This window comes from Saccopteryx bilineata, chromosome 12 (genome assembly GCF_036850765.1).
Source record: "Saccopteryx bilineata isolate mSacBil1 chromosome 12, mSacBil1_pri_phased_curated, whole genome shotgun sequence".
NCBI classification, from domain to species: domain Eukaryota; kingdom Metazoa; phylum Chordata; class Mammalia; order Chiroptera; family Emballonuridae; genus Saccopteryx; species Saccopteryx bilineata.
Window position 1 is genome coordinate 53595990 of NC_089501.1, and position 20518 is coordinate 53616507.

General features: G+C 49.4%; 1 protein-coding gene across 2 annotated transcripts in view; it reads right to left on the bottom strand.

Moving 5' to 3' along the window:
* The window catches only part of PRKN (parkin RBR E3 ubiquitin protein ligase), a 1041656-nt gene that overhangs the window by 147543 nt on the left and 873595 nt on the right, over positions 1-20518 (bottom strand). For both annotated transcript variants that reach the window (XM_066248240.1, XM_066248238.1), the window contains exon 9: positions 9133-9282. In XM_066248240.1, the coding sequence (XP_066104337.1) occupies positions 9133-9282 (150 nt within the window). The remainder of the gene's footprint in view (positions 1-9132; positions 9283-20518) is intronic.

Genomic DNA, 20518 nt, shown 5'->3' on the forward strand with positions numbered 1-20518 from the left:
AGTGTGGTTACTGTGACCGAGGAACCAAGTTTTTACTTTTATTTAAATAGCCCCTTGTGGCCAGCGGCTACCCTGTTGGACAGCACAGCCCTAGACTGAGGTAAACAGGATGGACGCAAGTGCACAGACACTGTTATCTTCGCTAGATGCCTGTCAGAATTCTAAAATGCTCCGCGCTCTCCCCCAGCTTGTCGAGCTAAAGCAGGCTTCTCCAACCGATCTGCCCCAGAACTGATTTCTCAACACCTTGTCCAAAGAGATGGAGCTTACTGCTGTGAGACAGTATAACTATTTCTTATTTCCCTTTATTTGGACAAAAATGAGCTCAAGACCAGTGGAAGAGGCAGTGGCTCTGTGTTGTTAGAAAACATATATTTCTATTAAAAACCACAGAACACTTTCTAGGAACATTTGCCAACTGATAAATGTTTTTCAGAGGAATGGTAGGTACAACTTGCAACTTTGTGGATCGTTTCTTTAATTAAAATAAATAAAAAGCTGTCTATCTTTTCACCACAAGCTGTCTCCCACGCAGGAAGTCTAGTGGGGCTTGTATTTCCAATCTGCAAATGAGCCAATCTTGGAGAGATTAAATTAGATTTTTGGACACATGTCAAATAAACATGGAATGCCTATTTTTGACATGTCATAACATTAACTTTTTTTTCTAAAAAAAAAAAAAAAAGATACTTTATTTTTGGTAAACAACATCTTGCATACCAAAATGTAATGTGTCAACAAGCTCAGGCTCGGCTCTCTGTGTTGGGCAAGGGCAGGCGATGGAGGCCAGCAAGGTCTGGGCGGAGCTTAATTAATGCTTAGCAACCTGAATCACTCATGATAAAACACACCTGGCCCTTCCAGCGTCTCCTTGAAAGAATCACGATACAAACCAGCTATGTTTGGAGCCTAGATTTTAATCTCTAGTCTTTTTTTTTTTTAAGACAAGGGAGAAGTTATTAGAGTTTGCAAAAGACTTCACATAATTTAGATTATGTATATTTATAAAATTAAAATATCTTTAGAGAATAGGAAAAGTAACCATTTTGTTTTTCCTTTTATGATTAAATATTGGCCATCTGCTCGTTCTCTATTTCTGAGCTCCACACATTAAAAAAGCAGGCTGCCCAACTATTGATTTCTTAAATTTATTGATTTTAGAGAGGGAGAGAGAGAGAGCGAGAGAGATGGATTTGTTGTCCCACTTCTTGACGCACTCGCTGGCTGATTCTCGGACGTGCCCGACGGGACTGAGCCCGCAGCCTTGGCGGAGGGTACTACTGCTCATTTTTGAAAACTCAGTAATTAGTGATAATCTTTGAGTGAGAGACTACACATCTCCACTTGTCCTCACGGATTCCTTTTCTACTGAAGGGCTGAAAAATGACTCTCACCGAACCAGAATCTTCAACAACGTCTTCATGCTACTGTTGCAAGCAGTTCAAAATCACCATTTTCAACAGAAATCTCTTTGCACACAGTGGGTCGTACACTATACTTGTGTAGGTCCAGATGCAGGTGTGGTGGAGCCTTGGTAACTAGGATCTTCTACACATTTGGAGATCATCTTAAAAAAAAACAAAAACCTATGCAAAATACGGACTCGGTTAGGAGAGCCTGCGTGTGGGAGGGGCCGGTGCCCGGTTTCGTCGTTTCCTTGACAACCCCGCGCTGGAGTTACGCACGCTGTTCATTACAGGAAACAGTGACAATCAGTGGCCGTAAATTCCATTTTATTTCCTTAAACGAACAGGCAGTAATATGATTTTTAAAAGAGACCTTTGGTTTTTTTTTTAAATGTCTATTTATTTATTTATTATTATTTATTTATTTTTGCAGTTGCTAAGATCTTGTCCTTGGAGTTCTAACTTAAAACAGAAAACTCCTGTTCCAATTTGTAGTAGTATTTTTAAGAAATTATCTCCCAGATGTATACTATTCCAAAACAACACCAGTAAAGATGTCGTATTTACAGAAAGTCCCCAGGGCTTGGCTGCCCTCGCTTTCTGTATTCTGGGTCAGTGAGTGTAATGTACTCCGTACTTCGCTGCTGTGTCCCGCCATTGAACACGTCAACATTTTTCTTCAGGGCCATAAAAGTTAGTGAGATGATTTTGATAAATAGCAACAAGGCCAGAGAAAAGAATAATGCACAACAAGAATTCCCCAGAAAATCAATTAATATTTTTATGAGTAGTAGTAAAAAAAAAAAATGATCAAAAGTTAGCAGAGAGTGAGGTCAGGCTATTTGATCCCCAGATATATCCTGCACTGAGTTCTGTCTATCAAAGTAAAAATATTCCGTGCTGTGTCAAAGCCGAAATCTTGTGCTCCCAAGATAGAGACATTTTATGTCAGAATGCACAAAATTCTTTATTTGGTCGTGTGGCCTTTCAAAGGACAAACTCTAACTTATACGGTGCTTGTAGGTTCCTAACTGACTTTCTGTGGGTCTGTGAATTTAGTATTTAATATATTTTGGTATTCTGAATTATGTAGTATGTGTGCAAGTAAAACCCTTTATGTTGTATAAGTACATGGAGGTGTTTAAATCTTTTTTGAAGAGGTTCTTTGTTTTTATTTTTATTTATTTTTTAGTGAGAGGAGGGGAGGTAGAGAGACAGACTCCTGCATGCTCCTGGGCTGAGATCCACCCAGAAAACCCACCACGGGCAGTGTTCTGCCCAAATGGAGCCGTTGCTCCATTGCTCAGCAAGGGAGTAATTTTATTTCATGCCTGAGGCAGAGGCCACGGAGCCATCCTCAGTGCCCGAGGCCAACTCACTCAAACCAATTGAGCCATGGCTGCAGGAGTGGGGGGACAGAGAGAGAGAGAGAGAGAGAGAGAGAGAGAAAGGGAGAAGGGTGAGGGGTGGAGAAGCAGATGGTCGTTTCTCCTGTGTGCCCTGACTGGAAATCAAACCCAGCACATCTATACACCAGGCCGATGCTCTACCACTGAGCCAACCAGCCAGGGCCTGAAAAAGTCCTTGTTGAGGCAGGTAAGCAATTTTAATATTAGATAAATGATAATTAATATTTGTAAATGAAAGTGACGGTGACTTCATTCAGATTCATTCTGGATGTCGAATCCCTACTACCTGAATTTAAGGAAGACCAGAATATAAAAACTGAGGACAGAAATATGAAGACAGGAAGCAAGTGCCACACTTCAACTTGCTTGAAGGTGAAGTACCTCTTCCCACCCGGCCTGGGAGCTGGTCCTTAATCTCAAATAATTCTTCCTAATGGAAATAAATTTGTTGCAACCGTCATGCATCTATCAGACCTGTCCTAGCCGGACCGACATTATCATTTAAATAGCGATCCTATCTTCATTTATTAGCTAATATACTCTGCTCTCCGGGCAACAGTTAAGCCTCGTGATAGAGTAGGGTACGGGATCAGGTTCTATGATTTCCCAGCGGACATCACCAGACCCTTGAGTGAGAGACTCATAAATACTAAGCTTAGCATCTATTTTAAAGAAGCCAAATGCAATCAAGATACTGAAGTCTGTTTCTTTCGGAAGGAAACTGTATACCACAGCAATCATGGCCACCCAGGCGTGTAGGGGGGCCTGACTGATGAGCAGATCGGGACCCTACAAGCCTGAAGCTCCCCGCGCGGGGGTGTCTCAGCTCTGAAAACAAGTGTCTACAGACCTATCACAATGACCTCTAAGGCTTAATATTTATATTTAAGTTCTGTGAATGACAATAAGCTAGTGACTGACAGCCTGAGAGCCACGGAAGTTAACGAGAGCTGGGGTTTCCTCTGTGTCCACAGCCCTGTGCCTCCTCCATGGCTTGGATCTCAACGCCCTTCCTCGAACACCATGCAGGGCGGGGTGCTCACTGCTCCCCGAGGCAGCCTGTCCTGCAGTCGGCTGTCCGTGGTCTTGGAGCAGACACCGAGCACAGAGTCACTGTCCTCTCTCTCCTACTCACTCGGACCTGTCCTGCCGCGGAAACAACATGAACCAAGTGCGATTCCTCACACACAGTGGCTTTCCATCCCCATCCTTAAATCCAGAAAACGCTGGCGGCTCACAGGGCCCGTACAAATCACCGGAAAACGGCGTGGGTCAGAAAAAGGGGAAGAGAGAGATGAAGAAAAGAGAAGGTGGGAAGCGAGCTTCGAGATCCGTTTCACCCATGGCCCACCGTGGCTCCCGGGGTTCCAGCAGTCACCTCTCGGAGGGCAAGCTCTCCAGCCGCACAACTGACCATGCCTCAATGACAGCTTTCCTCGGGACAAGTGGAAGGGTCCTCTTGCTAGGGTCAGCCTGGAGCAGCCACCAGGGTTCCTCATACAGGAGCCCCGGGGGTGTCCTGAACCACACGCATCCCCCTTGCTGCAGAATGGCTGCCATATACATGAAAGGCATTGTGCCAAAGTACCGCGTGGGGAAGCAATACTTAGAGGGCTAAAATGACGAGGCCTGGCCACTGAAGTTCCTGCTATCGCTACGGCTCGACCCAGGGGCATAGTCTAGAGTATTTGGAAGAGAGGCTCAAATAAACGTCTTATCAGTAATTTTCCTTGACTATGGGGCCTTGTAGGTGAGCTTTTTGATAAATATTAGGCTTTTAATATTCAATAAATAATGCACTTAATGCCAGACATTATTCTAAGCATTTTATATCTACTGTGTCATTTAATATTCATAGTAGTCTTAAACCATGTTACCATAATAAACCCTATTTTAGACATGAGGAAACTGAGGCACAAAAATGAAGACCGCTAGTACTTGGTGGAGTCAGGATTTGAACTTAAAGACCTCCAACCCAATCTCCTTTCTGACCACGACGGAATCTTCCAAAGGGCACCTAGGCTGGGCTGACATCCTCTGGGAAAGTCAGGGCGTGAAGAAGAGGCAGTGATGAGGCCAGTGTCTCTGCTGAGATGCGGAAGCAGAGGGGACTGAGGCAAGAAGAACCGTATGTGGGCCGGGGCGCCCAGGGGGCAGAGAAGGGACGCCACCCCTCAAACGCACGTTTCAGAACACCCTTTCTCTTTGTTCTTTCTTCGGCCTCTTCAACCTGTGAACGGTGCCGGTTCAGAGCAGGCCTGTGAATTCTTTGGTCCTCTTTCCTTTAAGATGGAGCCTCATTCCCTTCCTCTTCCTCTTGAGGGTGGGCTGGATCTGCGACCTCAGTTCTAATGAATGGAGTTGAGCAGAGGGGTGGGGCGCCCCTTTGGAGGTTGGGTCATATGAGGCACTGTGGCTTTCTCTTTGCTCTTGGGGGTGACTTGCTCCAGGTAGGTCAGCTGCCATCCTGGGGGGTCAGGGGACGAACGGCCTAAGACGAGGGCCACACGGACAGAAACTGTGGTCTTTCTTCTGCCAACAGCCAAGAGAAACAGGTCTCTCTGGCCCACAGTCTGCTATGTGACGGGCTGCAGTAACAGACTTCGTACCCCCAAATACGCCTCTTTGGAATACCGATTATTTTAAGTTGGTTGGTTTTCAGACACAAAAGAGTCAAGAAGAACCTTTAACTTCCCCCCTAAGTGCGAGTAAGAATTTAGATCAAGGACCTGCTGCAGGCAAGGAGGTGGCATGGCAGACACCTGAGGTCTAACAGGAACCGGGCACGACCGGGAGGGACCTAGCGAGACCCCTCTGACCAGAGCCCTCTCCGTGTCCCGCTGCTAAAGACAAGCACTTGCTCTGCCGTCCACACGGGGTTTCCCCGCCTCCCTTTGGAAGTCCCAAACTACGACTCCCATCGGCCCCTTGGCTCAAGCTTGGTGACAGAAGCGCTTCTCCTGCCCGACTTGTCCTTGGCCCCAGTCCCATATTCTTATGGAACCCCCGTAAGTACGTACACAGTTAACTGTGGCTACTTTCTCCTGTTGACCTGCCTCATGTCAATTTGATTCTTCAGTCAGTCGGGAGAACTAAGAAGGACAAGAGGGAAACTGTCCCCTCACCCACGCACCTGGCTTGACTGTCACCTCGTGAGAGACCCAGAGCCAGAACCACCCAGCCAAGTCCCCCACGGTTCCTGACCCTCAGAAACTCTGGGCAATAACACGTGATTATTGGTGAGTTAAGACGGTTAACACGTGGGGTCGTCAGCTACACGGTGGACACGTGGGGTCGTCCGCTACACGGTGGACACGTGGGGTCGTCCGCTACACGGTGGCTGACCACTGTGTACAAACCGGCAGGTCCACCTCTCAGAACAACACACAGAATGAATCAAAATACTAAAATAAAGCTCATTACCTGGAATTTCCAAAGGATGAAACTTGTAGGTAAGGTTTGCCCCCAAAGGTTCTTAAAGACATAAAAGCCACTCAGTTCGTTTCCCATGTGATGTTCTACGATTTGGAGCTTAGACGTGGGTGCTACTTACAACGTCACATTGTGTGAAAGAGGAAAAGAGAGGAGTCCAAACTTAACCACGACAGAAAACCTTCGGAGTTCTTTAAAGCCAGGTGAACAACGGATTGCAGGAGATGGAACCCCCCCCCCAAAAAAAAACAAAACAAAAACAAAAAACAGAAAACCTCGCCACTGCGTCAAGAGAGTTAAGATCTTAAGATCCAGCTGTAGAGGATCAAACAACAGCGGGCCACGAGCAGGCGGAAGCGTCCAGTTCAGCCACTGGTTAAAAGCGACTGTAACGCACTTTGAAGGGAAAGACCCAGGAGGCTGCTGACCCCGGAGCCTGGCAGCCCGCCCGGGACCCACGCGATCGATCAGTGCACGATCGTCACACGGTCAGCACGGACAGCAAAGGACCATGACCGAGGCGCACAGTGCGGCTGGACCTCCCTCGTGTCCACGGCTGGCACACCTCCCCCGAGTTCTCACGCTGTGATGCGAGCACATTGTTACTCCAGAGGCGTTTCTTTCCCCTCGGCTGAGGCATCACGGTACCCCCTTGGTTTTCAGGTTCTGCTTGCCCTGCCTCCTGGCTCCACCCGGGGCCGTGCAGCCCACCGTGGGGACTCACGGGCCGCTTGACAGGGGCTCTCGGTGCCCAGCCAGCGCCTGGCCCTGGGCGACACGCCTCTGCCACGGACACGTGCTCACTCACAAAGCCCCCCGTGAGGCTGCAGGTTTGAAAAGACGTTTTCCCATCAGACGTCAAGAGCATTTTATATGCAGATAAACCTTCTTCCCTTTTTCGGCCGGCGTGAAGTTTCACGTCAGGATTATTACCCATCCGTCATTGCACATGGCGCGCAGCAAGCCCTTCTGCCTCCCCTCCGGGGGGCCCTCCCCCACCCTCCCCACCCCTGGCAGCCGCGGACCCGCGGAGCGCCTGCGGGTCAGGCCGGCTGACCCCTCAGCACAGGCGGCTGCCGCCGGCCTCACTCTGCTCCCCTAAGAGGCACCATTAGTTTTGCTCAGCTCTGCTCACAATGACTATGACGCAGCAGCAGCACTGCAGGTTTTCCACATTCATCTCCATTTCACTTCTCAAAATGCTCAGGCAAACAGCACCCCTGAGGCCTCACTGAGGGCATTCTCCTTCCCCTTCACTCCGTCCACCCAGAGCCACCTCGGGGGACATCATAAGTTTTGGCTCTGAATCAGCTGAGTGCTGGACGAACAGCTTAAAAGACTAGTCTGGTGATTCAGGGTCTTAGAGTAACCAATGTGAGAACTAACTGAAGCAGAATTATCAATCTATCTTCTATCTATCTATCTATCATCTATCTATCTATCATCTATCTATCCATCCATCCATCCATCTATCTATCTATCTATCCATCCATCTATCTATCCATCCATCTATCTATCATCTATCTATCTATCTATCTATCTATCCATCCATCTATCTATCATCTATCTATCTATCTATCTATCTATCTATCATCTATGTCAGGGGTCCCCAAACTCTGGCCCGTGGGCCGCCTGTGGCCCCCGCCATACTTCCGGAAGGGGCACCTCTTTCACTGGTGGTCAGTGAGAGGAGCACATTGACCATCTCATTTGCCAAAAGCAGACCCATAATTCCTATTGAAATATTGGTCAATTTTTTAATTTAAATTTACTTGTTCTTTATTTTAAATATTGTATTTGTTCCCGTTTTGTTTTTTTATTTTAAAATAAGATATGTGCAGTGTGCGTAGGGATTTGTTCATAGTTTTCTTTATAGTCTGGCCCTCCAATGGTCTGAGGGATGGTGAACTGGCCCCCTGTGTAAAAAGTTTGGGGACCCGTGATCTCTGTATTACTATCTATCTATCTATCTATCTATCTATCTATCTATCATCTATCTATATCTATCCATCCATCCATCTATCTATCTATCCATCATCTATTCATCTATCTATCTATCTATCTATCATCTATCTGGCATCTATCTATCTATCTATCATCTATCTATTTCTATCTATCTATCTATCTATCTATTACCTATTATCTATCTATCTATCTATCTATCTGGCATCTATCTATCTATCATCTGTTTATCCATCTATCTATCTATTCATCATCTATCTATCTATCATCTATCTATTTCTATCTATCTATCTATCATCTATTTCTATCTATCTATCTATCTATCTATCTATCTATCTATCTATGTATCACCTATTATCTATCTATCTATCTATCTGGCATCCATCTATCTATCATCTGTTTATCCATCTATCTATCCATCATCTATTCATCTATCTATCTATCTATCTATCTATCATCTATCTGGCATCTATCTATCTATCATCTATCTATTTCTATCTATCTATCTATCTATCTATCTATCTATCTATCTATCTATCTATCTATTACCTATTATCTATCTATCTATCTATCTGGCATCCATCTATCTATCATCTGTTTATCCATCTATCTATCTATTCATCATCTATTTATCTATCATCTATCTATTTATCTATCTATCTACTTACCTACGTATCTACTTACCTATTGTCTATCTATCTATCTACCTATCTATTATCTATTATCTATCTATCACCTACCTACTTATCTATTTATTTATCACACCTGGAGTCCTATATAAGAATTTTAAAATTGATTTTCCTATACCTTAGTTCCAAGATTTGAGTCCACATGAAAACCTGACAGTAGAGCACAAGAAATCCTGGCCATTCTGCCAAAGCAAGTGGACACACCGAGGCGACACCGGGTGCCACGGTACTCACCCCACAGCCCAGGCCGCCACCGCCTTCGCAGGTGACCCTCCTCTGTCCTGGCTCGGGCAGCAGCCCCGCCCCGCAGCCCGGCCTGGGGCACAGCACGCCGCCCATCTGCAGCACGCACTCCTCGGCCCCGTAGTGCTGGTACCGGTTGTACTGCGGAAACAGAACGGCTTTTTTAAAATAATGACACACGTGCTGAGATTTTCTGGTGAACTGTGAATGGCTGGTGCTGTGTGTGGGTTTTCTGACTAGTCCGTTTCAGTAAGAAATGGCGGAGGGGGGTAGTAAGGGGGGGCCCAACGTCGAGTCTCCCAGTTCACACTGGCAGAGCAGACTCATTCTTTGTACTTCTAGAATTTTGTCCTCAGAAAATAGATTTTGCAAAGTTTGATTTTTTTTTTAATAATACTACTTCCACCAACCTCATTTAATAGTGCTACTTTTGTATATATTCTTGGGGGCTGAGCCTCCATTTCAGGTTACAGATGCTTACAATGTATCGTTAGCCATCTCATCAGGGAGGGTGCTTTCCTGCCTGCGTTCACGAGTCCACGGGGCTTTAAAACCATTTTGAAAACGGCTCCCAATTTCCCACCCTCTAATCGTCAGCAGCCCGCAGGACCTGGCCGAGCACATCCAGCGGGACGAAGAAGAGACGGATGACAGAGAATGAAATTTCCCTTCTGTCCTTGTTCCTATTCTGAGAGCCTGGCTTCTCTGGCCCGACTCCGGTGCGCGGTGCCGCTGCCGGCTCCGTTCCCTCTCGCAGTCCCCGGCCTGCAGCGTGGAGCCCAGATGCCACGGCGACCCTCAAGGTCCTCCCGCGGGCTCTAAGTCAGTGTTCTCCTTGCGTTATTTGATCGCATTCTCCCCTAAACTAGGACCAAGTCAACTGCATCAGCTCCGCTATTAACTACCGTATTTTTCACTCCATAAGACGTACTTTTTCCACCCCAAAAGTGGAGGGGAAAATAATGTTATTTTATTAAATATTTTAATACACCTTTTGGTTCAGAATGGTTTTTTTTTTGGTCTTATTTCCCTCCTGAAAACCCTAGGTGTGTCTTATGGTCAGGTACGCCTTATGGAGAGAAAAATACAGTAGTTTATGCAACGTTCACGTGAAGCCACTTTGTGCCAGGCGGGACCGTGGGTGCCGGGCAGGGGTGCCTAGGCACAGACATCTCTGAGCTCATCCAGCTGACGGAGACTGTGGGTCCCGAAGGTGACACTGTATCTCGTTTCCGGGGGTGGGAGGTAAGCGGGAAGGAGAATGCAAACCGGAGGGAGATGGACTCCAGGGAAGATGGAGATGACAGTTTAGGGAGGTGGCGAGGGAATTGGGAACGCTGTAAGGGTCAGGGGCACTGCAGCCCGTGTCCGAGATCAGAAGATCAGAAAGGCCGGCCCCGTGGCTGCCGGGGGCCTGAGCTCTCTTGGCCAGAGCTGGGCATTACCCGAGCCCGGAGGCCCCAGTGCACTGGCCTCCTGGGAGGTGCAGCAGGGAGGGGGGGGTCAGAAAACAGGAGGAGAGGAAGTCAGAGAGTTCATGGGGACGGAGGCTGTGGGGGTCCCCGAAGGCCAGTGTCAGAGCCTGAGGGACTCTGAGGGACAGGGGAGCCACCGGAGACTTTGAGCCGTAGAGTGACATAATTTGGCTACTCTTTTTAAGACAGCCAGGCGACTGTCTGAGATGCTCAGAAGAGACTCCTGGGGACGGAAGCAGGACGTGGAGAAGCAGGTAGGAGGTTGCTTCAGCGATCCACCTGGGAGGCGGTCGGGGCTCCCACCAGGAAGGCAGGGCTGGAGGTGGGCGTCGGTGGGTACAGATCGAAGGCAGAGGTGGCAACGTTTTCAGGCAGATTGAATACACGGTATGACAGAAAAAGAGTCAAGCACGGCCCTGGCTGGTTGGCTCAGTGGTAGAGCGTCAGCCTGGCGTGCAGGAGTCCCGGGTTCGATTCCCGGCCAGGGCACACAGGAGAAGCACCCATCTGCTTCTCCACCCCTCCCCCTCTCCTTCCTCTCTGTCTCTCTCTTCCCCTCCTGCAGCCGAGACTCCATTGGAGCAAAGTTTTCCCAGGTGCTGAGGATGGCTCTGTGGCCTCTGCCTCAGGCGCTAGACTGGCTCTGGTCACGGCAGAGCGATGCCCCAGATGGGCAGAGCATCGCCCCCTGGTGGGTGTGCCAGGTGGATCCCGGTCGGGCACATGCGGGAGTCTGTCTGACTACCTCCCCGTTTCCAGCTTCAGAAAAATGAAAAAAAAAGAAAAAGAAAAAGAGTCAAGCATGACTGTAATGTTCTTTCCTGAGAACACAAAAGGATGGGGGCGGGGGGAGAAAAAGAGAAAGAGAAAGAGAGAGAGAGAGAGAGACAGAATTACTGAAATGGAAATACCTGTGAAAAGAAAGGTGGTGTGCGTGTGTTTAGGAGGCTGGGGAAGAGAACTGTGCTCATATTCAGTCTGACAACCTAACACACAGCTAAGTCCGGAAAGCTGAGTGGCTACCTGAGCCCTGGGTGTGGGGTTTAGGAGGAAGGTGGGTTGTGGATACACACTTAGAAGTCTTGGGTGCACGCACAGCTTGGCAGGAAGGGGATAGCATCAGGCCAGCTACCCATCTTCTTGTTTTTCTGGCCCCAGGAGAGAAAGACAACTCTGTCAAATGCCCCTGTAAACACGCTACTGGTATGTACATACGTGGCATGTGCTAGAGAAAAGTTCCCATCTATGGAGTACATTTAGCAGGAAATGCTTGGTCTAAGATTGCTTGTGGTAAACTAACTAGAGTGTGTGAACTTATGGGGAGAGGCTCCCCGGAAAGCGTCATAAACTGTGCAATGATCACGGGATAAAAATGAGGATCTTTCATCGAGTGGTGAGCGGTGAGACCGTTTGTATCATCGAGAGAGTCCATGTCAGTGGTCACACCATGAACTTCTCAGAGACCTCACTTAGTAAACCCTGCCTAGGGTACACCCTGGTCTGCAGGGCAGGACTTGGGGAGTGAGATGACCAGAGGAGGAGCCGGCTGACTGTGTTGAATGCTGTCTACTGAGAAGCTGAATAAGGTGAGGTCCAGAGTGGGTCAGCCCCTTCAGACCCCACTCTACTCTCTTGTCACCTCCCCTTGTGTGTATTTGTGTTCCTGAACTTAGCATGCTGCCATGTCCACAGTCGATACGCAGTAGTTGTAGAATGAATTAATGCAATGACACTCCAGTGAGTGCCAATGAAAGAATTCTAGTGAAATTATCGATGGCAAGGGGATTGGTAAGAGTGATGCAGGATGGTCGTATCGACATACATTACTTTTCTACGTTAAATAACTGCTCTGAAGTGACGGGCTATTTTCTGATTTGATGACAAATTATCTGTCTGCTTAATTTAGTTGAGCTATTTTTTCTGCAATGACAATAGCTTTTATCTAGGAAGACGCTGGCCTGTGGACAAAGTCCAGTGACATCTGGAAACTCTTGCTGACCCCCTGCGTGGCGGTCTCAGATACTGACGGGGCGTGTAAGCTCACGGTCCTCGTCCTGTCTATCATCGACAGCACGTACGACAGACATCTTTATGACATGCCTTCTATTTACCTGGGAGCACCTGAGCACAGAGCTCCTTTTCTGAGGGAAGACAAATACTTTCGTTTATATGCCTGGTAATTTTTCTTTTCTTTTTCTTTTTTTATGTTTTTTATTTTTCTGAAGTGAGAAGCAGGGGGTGGCAGTCAGACTCCTACATGTGCCCGACTGGGATCCACCCGGCATGCCCACCAGGGGGCGATGCTCTGTCCATCTGGGGCGTTGCTCCATTGCTGCTGGAGCCATTCTAGCTCCTGAGGCGGAGGCCATGGAGCCATCCTCAGTGCCCAGGGCCAACTTTGCTCCAATGGAGCCTGCGCTGCAGGAGGGGAAGAGAGAGAGAGAGAGGAAGGAGGGGGTAAGGGTGGAGAAGCAGATGGGCGCTTCTCCTGGTGCCCTGGCTGGGAATCAAACCCGAGACCTCCACACGCCGAGCTGACGCTCTACCACAGAGCCAACCGGCCAGGGCTGCCTGGTGATTTTTGATGGTGGAAAAGGACACACAATATCTGAAATAAAATCTATGCTTATGGAATGCATTTCTTTTCTTTCTTGTCTTTTTTTTTTTTTTTTTTAACATTGTCAAATTTATAAGAACAACATTTGACCTACAGCTAATAAAGCGTTAGTAATGTTTAATGTAGAATGTTTAATGAGCCCTAGGAAGTAACTGAGACAGGGGGTTATAGATGTGTCATCAGCAGCGAGTCTTTAGTTTCTTTCAAATGAGCCCCACCTTCCCCAGGTTCCTTTCAGCCACTTCCTGGCGCGAAGGGTAGAGGGCACCGAGAGAGTCCTCTGACAGGCTTGCCGGAGAGCTGTGACACATCAGCACTAACGAGGGCGGAGGACCTCTCGTCATCGGGTGTAAGACACACACAGCAGTGACAGAGCGCTCAATGAGCCGCCTCTGGTGAAGCGGAGCAAGCGCTCGTCCCCCGGGCTGTGTCCAAGGGCTTTGCTTGCTTGTCTGCATTGCTGCGCATTTCATCAACGGCGGTCACTTGGGGGAAAGCGAGGACTTGGTCACGCGGACCAGCCCTCTCTGGATCCGTTCTCGGGTGAGGTCCGGGAGCAGCGTGTCCGCGTGCTCGCGTGCGTGTGCACACGGTGCTGCTTTCCTGCCGCTCATGCTGGTGAAGCTCCTATTAAAACCAGTTTGCGAATTTCTAGATGTGCTTTCATACTGCGGATTATCCACAGACAGGCAACTAAGATAATTTAGAGCTGACACCATAATGCTTATAAAAATATCTCAAATTATTAATATTAACAGAACATACTGCTCTGCACCTAAGGAAAAAAATATTTTTAATTTCCCCCATGTGACATCAGAATGTAGTAAAAATACCTTCCATTACGCGAGCTATCTAGGTAAAATCTCAACTTCTCGTTATGATTTATATGTTATCTATTTGGGGAGCAAATGATTCAGTCTGTGTGGGTGCTTATGGATTCTTTCACAATTAGAAAATATTCATTTTAAAGTATAAAATACATAGAAGTTCCAATAAACTCATTTTTTAAAAGAATCTAAATAATGAGTCATGGGTGAGTCTCATCAAAAAGAAGTTGTACTTTGGTGGTCAGTCGGTCGTTAGAGAGACTTGGGCTGGGCAGCATCTTGTTCTATAATAAAGCAAGGGTTATAGGTTCAAGTACCATGTGGGCCTCTGGGCTTCCCTTTCTTGCTAGCCACTGACCACATGCTAAATACGGTGGCCACCCGAGGGAGGGGTCAGGCCGGGTGGGTGCTGTGCCTAATCGCCCCACCCCTGGGAGACCTCTCGGAAGGCCTGTCCCCTCCCTGTAGGAGGGTGCAGACAGTTTCCTTGTGATGTTTACGTGGCACGCTTTCATAAGAAAGGGGAGCAAGAAGGAATGGAGATTTGATCGCTGCCAGAGATGTGAAGTGCAGGGCGCTAGGTAAACTCTGTGAGAACTGGCCAGGCGTTCTGTCACAGTGAGTCACAGTGTGTCACGGCCCAGAGGCTGTGTGGCAGCCGGTGAAGCCCGCTGGGAGCAGGGGAGGAGGCTGTTTTTATTCTGCGTCGTATTTTCCAGAGCATCCTTTGGGGGGCACTCGGGTGCAGCTGCAAAAGCTACCTCTACACAGGCGGGCAGGGGCGGGGGGCTTGCCTTGCTGTTCCCTGGAGTTCTGGCTCCGGTTGAGTCTTAGCCCAGGCACCCGGGGACCCCGCCCTGGGTCCTCGCTCTCAGTCCTCACTGGAGGAGAGAAACCCTGACCAGAGATACTGGTCACTGAGCAGCTTGCTCTGCACGTGCCTATGCCAGCCCTGCCCACGCAGCTCACTCTCCGTGACCCCGGGAAGGGACAGGCAAGGCCCCCGAGTCCAGTCCTTCGCTGAACCTCACAGAGGCAGGAAACCCACGATCCTGCCTTGGAACATGGGGTGTGGGTCTAAGGCACCCTTTCCCCAAAACCACACCGCCTCCACTTTCTGTTTTCCCCTTTATTAAAAAAAAAATTCAGCTCACCCTTAGCCATCTTTTTGAAACTAATGAGAAACAGTTTTTGATGTTGCACTTCCTCTTTGGATTAAAAAAAGTATCTCAAATAACCTTATAGAGGAACACAAACTCCTGACTGATCCATTTCCCCTTGCTATACAGACACGTCATGTCTTCTGTATGTATTAGAAGGAAGAAGAAATGTTCCTTAAATTCTCAGAAATCTTGGCCTCATTTTTCTTCATTTCCAGAGTGAGCCCAGGGGAGCTGGGGACGGTCTCCGTGGGGTGCCGGCCACACTGCTGTTTATATTTTCTGTTCTGTTGCTAATGTTTTCTTCACCCCGGACACCTGTCATCGACTGAGGAAGTCAATTGGCTGGAGAAAGGGCTGGACCTCGTCCATTGCATAGAAAAACAATCATTAGGACAGCCGGAATCAAAGGTAAGGAGGAAGAGATCAAACAACAGCTGAGATATAATTGGAGCAACAGCCTGTGTCCTGCGTGGCAATTTATGGATTTTTTTTTCCCCCTCCAGATATTTCAGATGACAGAATGCCAAAAAGTATCTCGACTTCCTGTGGCTGTGGAATCTTCTGGAAAGAAAATCTAAACTGGTTGGTCTCTCTGTCCCTCCTGCACGCTGGGGCCATGGCGGTACCTCTCAGGATGAGCATGACTGTGAATCGAACTGTTTTCCTTGCAGGAACTGATACCACGGGCGTGAAGTCGGGGACTCCTGGGGGCTTTGCAAACGGGACCTCTAAGCACAGGCTCCTGACGGGCACCCGGCAGAGGGCAAGGCCGTCTGCGGGCACGGGGCGTTCTGCCCTTCACTGTGGTCCCTGGCTGAGTGCTGATGGCCTCCAAGTCCGAGAGCCGGAGCCGCGGAGAGATGGCCTTTGTCCCGGGCTCGTTTCACGTGCGGGAGCTCTGGGCGAGGCTTTGGTTTGAGGCATGGAGACGGGTTAGCTCCGCCGCCCAGTTATCAAGCTGGTCAGGGCTCTGCCGACCCACAGAGCTTACACAGTGATTCTCTGGACTGTATTCGGTGGCTTTGCATTTAAAACTAGCTTTGAAATGAACAAGCGGGTGACACTAAGGACACGTCTTGGAGGGAAGGCAGAGCAAGTTGCCTCAGTGCCCGGAGACACGCCTGAGATGACCACGGCCCGGTGGGATGACCACGGCCACCTGCTTCTGTCAGAGGCCGTCCGGATGCAGCCCTCACGCCTCGCATTGCTGTTTAGTTCTGAGACTCCCCCCGTCCCCGTTCTTCTTGTTGCCAGACTCTCCTTCCTACGTGGGTCTCTCGTCCCCGGTGCCCGCCTCCCTTCTCCCTTAAACCCTCTCTCTGTGTCCCCTGGAAATCCTGCGCCTCGACAAGCGAACTCTCCTGCATGACCAGCCTCTGCGAAGGGTTCCCGGCTGTCCTGCAGTGACCAGAACAGGTCCATCTCCCCCCCGGCCCTCCTAGACGAAGCCTGGTTTCAGGTCACACGCTCGCAGGCAGAGGTGGAGCTGGTGGTCTCTCGGCTCCTGACTTCTGTCCCTAAAGCCCGGCTCTCTCCTCCCTGCAGAAACCCCGCCCAGTGCTCCTGTGAGACTTGCGCCGTCTGGCTGCACCTCACTCCTTCTTCCTGTCGCTGCCGCCTGCCGTGGACGCAGGTGGACAAGGCCCTCATTCTCGGACGGTTCCAGCGCCTGGTTCACGGTCTTCATCTTTGCTGCAATTCTGGGATCACTCTGGGGATGGAACTCCTGTATGACCGAATCATCCACCCATCAGACTGTTCCAGTTCCTCTACCTTCCCGTCTTCGGGGACCTAAATTTTCTTTTTTTTTTTTTTTACTCCTTCTACTGTCATCACCCCTCCCTGAGCCTTGTCATCCCGAGAAATTGAACCACCTTTAAAATCCCAATTCCAAGTGTGTCTTTCCAAACACCATCTCCTATTTTTCCATCCTGCTCTCGTCAGAGTATGAGCGTTGCTTCAACTCTTCAACATGGTCAGGACCTCTCGTGAACTGACCCAGCACTTTCTCCCTGGCCACTGCCCTCCCCAAGCTTAACCTCCTTCCTAGTCTGACACGGACTCCACTGTCCACCACCGTAAACACTGCCCAAGGGACGCCTGGCACTGGGCCTCACAGGTCCTTGTCGTCTGACGGCTCTGGCAAACAGTTCCGCTGCCTTCCTCCTTTCCTGTGCAGGCTCCCCCGCAGGTGAAGGCCGCAGGACGAGATTACACAACCGAATCCTCCCCTTAAACCGCTGCAGACCTCAAGCCGCACGTACAGCTTCCTCGGGATCGCGTTCTGTGTCCTCTTCTCTCCCCTGACTGCCACGCCCACCCCTGCTCCCCCCATACCTCACTGAGAAGATGGAAGTCACGAAGGATGTATTCGTTTACTCAGCAAATAGCTCCGGAGCACCGTCTGTGGGTCAAGCACTCTCCTCCGTGGAGAGGAGACAGCAGGGGAACACGGGTCCGCGCGGCGGGAGGCCAGCTGTCCCTGCCAGCGCCCTCGCCACGGGCACTCCTGCACGGGCACCGCCTGCTGCGTCCTTCCTGGTTCCACAAGGACAGTGGCCTCCCTCTGCTAAGGGTCGATACTCCATCTCTGCTCTGGATCCAAAGCCTTCTCCCCTTCCAGAGCACTTCCCTCCTCCAGGTTCCTGCTTAAAACGCCAAAGATTTCCCAGTGAACCCAGAATAAAATCCAGACCCTCAGTCGTGGTTGACGCGGTCCAGCTGGTCTCCACCTTCCGTCGCCGCCCCTCTTGCTCATGGCCTTCCGGCCACATTGGTTTGAGTTAGCGGCTTGAACGAAGCAAGCTCTTCCCCCACCTGGCGGCCGCTGAGCGCGAGCTCTCTCTGCTGGAGTGTGCTCCCCCTCCCCTCCCCCCCGCCCTGCTCCCGGGGTCCCAGCTCATCCGCTAGTGGGGCTCTCTCGACCTTCACGTTGTGGGGGCTCCTGACTCTTCCTCTAAAGTGGTTCTGTCCCAGTCACTGCTTGCCTCCATCTTAGCATGTATCCCAACTGGCTCCTGTGACTTCCTCGTTTACCATTTTATCCAACACTAGCATGGTCATACTACAAAAAGGTATTCAAAAGACATTGGCTGAATGAAGGAAGGTTGTTTCGTTAAAGTCCGCGGACTGCGCCGAGGTGCAGGAGGCTGGTGTAGACGCAGGTCCTTCTGACACGCAGCCCCTCCGAAGGCCCTCCGGACCCTGTGGGCTTGCGGGTAGCACACTGCTTTCCTTAGGGCTCAGCCAGAACAGAGTAGTGGCTTTACTTGCCTACCACGTGATAACCACTTTGCCAAGTTGTTTGGACTCGGGGGCGGGTGACACGTGCTTTCAGAATGGAAATCGTAAATGCAGATCAGAGATAGGGCCAGGAAGCGAAAGCCAATGTATGATTTTAAATTCCAGGGGGTTTTCACTGCATTTTTATGTTAGGAAGGAAATGATTTATAGGGCTTAATGATTTACTTTTAATCTATATCTAAAAAAGAAAAACTAAGTGCCCATTAAACATTGAAGAAAATAGGATCACATAAGGAAGACACCAGATAGCTGGAACGCATCTCTACCAGCCAGTAATGAATTCAGTAATTAACCAGTATCTGTGTGGGTTTTGTCAATTCAACTTTAAGTGAACGGTTACACTTATTTCAGTGTCTACTTTGTTGCTACTAGTTCAATATATTGATGAAGTAGAAGTAGCTGCTTAAACAGGAAACACTTTAGTGCAGTACCAAATATCTGCAATTAACGTTGCCATCCTATGGCTAACGTTGCCATCTCCTCTAGGAGATGCCTGAGTGTTTACTATTCCTTTTCTACTAACAGAAAAGCCAATTAGGAGAGAGACTAAAATGACTTGTCCAAGGGCATTTGTAATACCCATTCCTATAAAATTTCCATTCCATCAAGGGCGTATTTCCCCATGTATAAGACACACCCTTTTTTGAAAAATTTAGGGTCTAGAAACTGGGTGGGTCTTATACAGTGGTTGTGGCATTTCAAATGTCATAGATGGAACTGAGGACGTGGCAATATATGAAGACAGTGATTCGTCATCAGACACAGATGAGGACAAAGTAATGGATGGGAGTTCTGACAGTGATGAGGAGTTATATGAATTTTATGATGACTAAAACTTGAGTTCAATAACTTTATGTAATACATTTTTTTTTTCAAATTTCGGGCCTCCAAATTAAGGTGTGTCTTATACATGGGAGTGTCTTATACATGGGGAAATACGGTAATATAAATTGCCTCAAGCATTAGAGAGAGCCAGAGAGTTTCACCAGTCCTGAGTGAGGCCACCCCCATCTTGCCCCAGGGCAGCTGTGGTGGGGCTGGAACCCCCCCCCCCCAGCCTCATGCCACCATCTGTCCCGAGACTGCTAGGTTTTATCATGCATCATCAGCGTAGAAATACCCATGGCTGCTGTGTCCTGTTTGTATCCATCACAAACTAGGCTCCTGGCTTTTCTCCAGTCTGCCCCCCTAACCCAACTCCACTCTGTCCCCGCAGGTCCCTGTCCCCTGCTGTCCTTCCTTCAGCTGTCCCCTCTCCTGCTCATGAGCTCGGGAGCTTGGAGTCAGTCAGCAGCCCCTGCTCTGTGACGTGTAACACCCCCAACAGCTTCCTCCTATTCTTCTGTCCCGGACCCTGGCTCACGCCCGGCGACACTAGCACCCTGCGGCCCTCGGTGTCCGCTGACCACAGCTCCGCCCCTCCCAGCACTGCTCTGCAAGGTCCCAGTGGCAGCTTCCTCCCTCCTTCCAAGCCCCTGCAGCCTCCGCTCTCAGACCTGCAGGCTCCACTCTGTCCACTTGGTTTGTGGTCAGCTGATGTCACCTCCCTCAGTCTCTCACTCTCTCCCCTGCCCTCAACCTATTTCTCAGAGCTTTGGTCTTCATTCGCCATAGCTCTCCCGGTCTGCACTGGTGGACTTCAGCGTCTACATGGGTGACACCTCTGACACCCTGGCTTCCCACGTCACAATCTCAGCTTCTCCGGTCATCCCGTCCTCTCCTGTAAGTCAGCCACCCACATTCCTGGTCGTCCCCTGACCCTGTCATTGCTGGTCACTGTGTCACCTCCATGAGCTCAGTATCCAGGACCCCTTCTTCGGCCAACACCCCCTCTTCCAGCGACATCCTTCTAGTACCCAAACTCCAGAAACTCTTGAACCCACCGGGACCTGTAAGCAGAGGCCCCTCCGTCTCCCCCCTCGCCCCTCCTCTCATCAGCGGCTCTGCTTGCCTGCTGCCATCGCACGCTGGGTTACTTGCCCACTCCCTTGC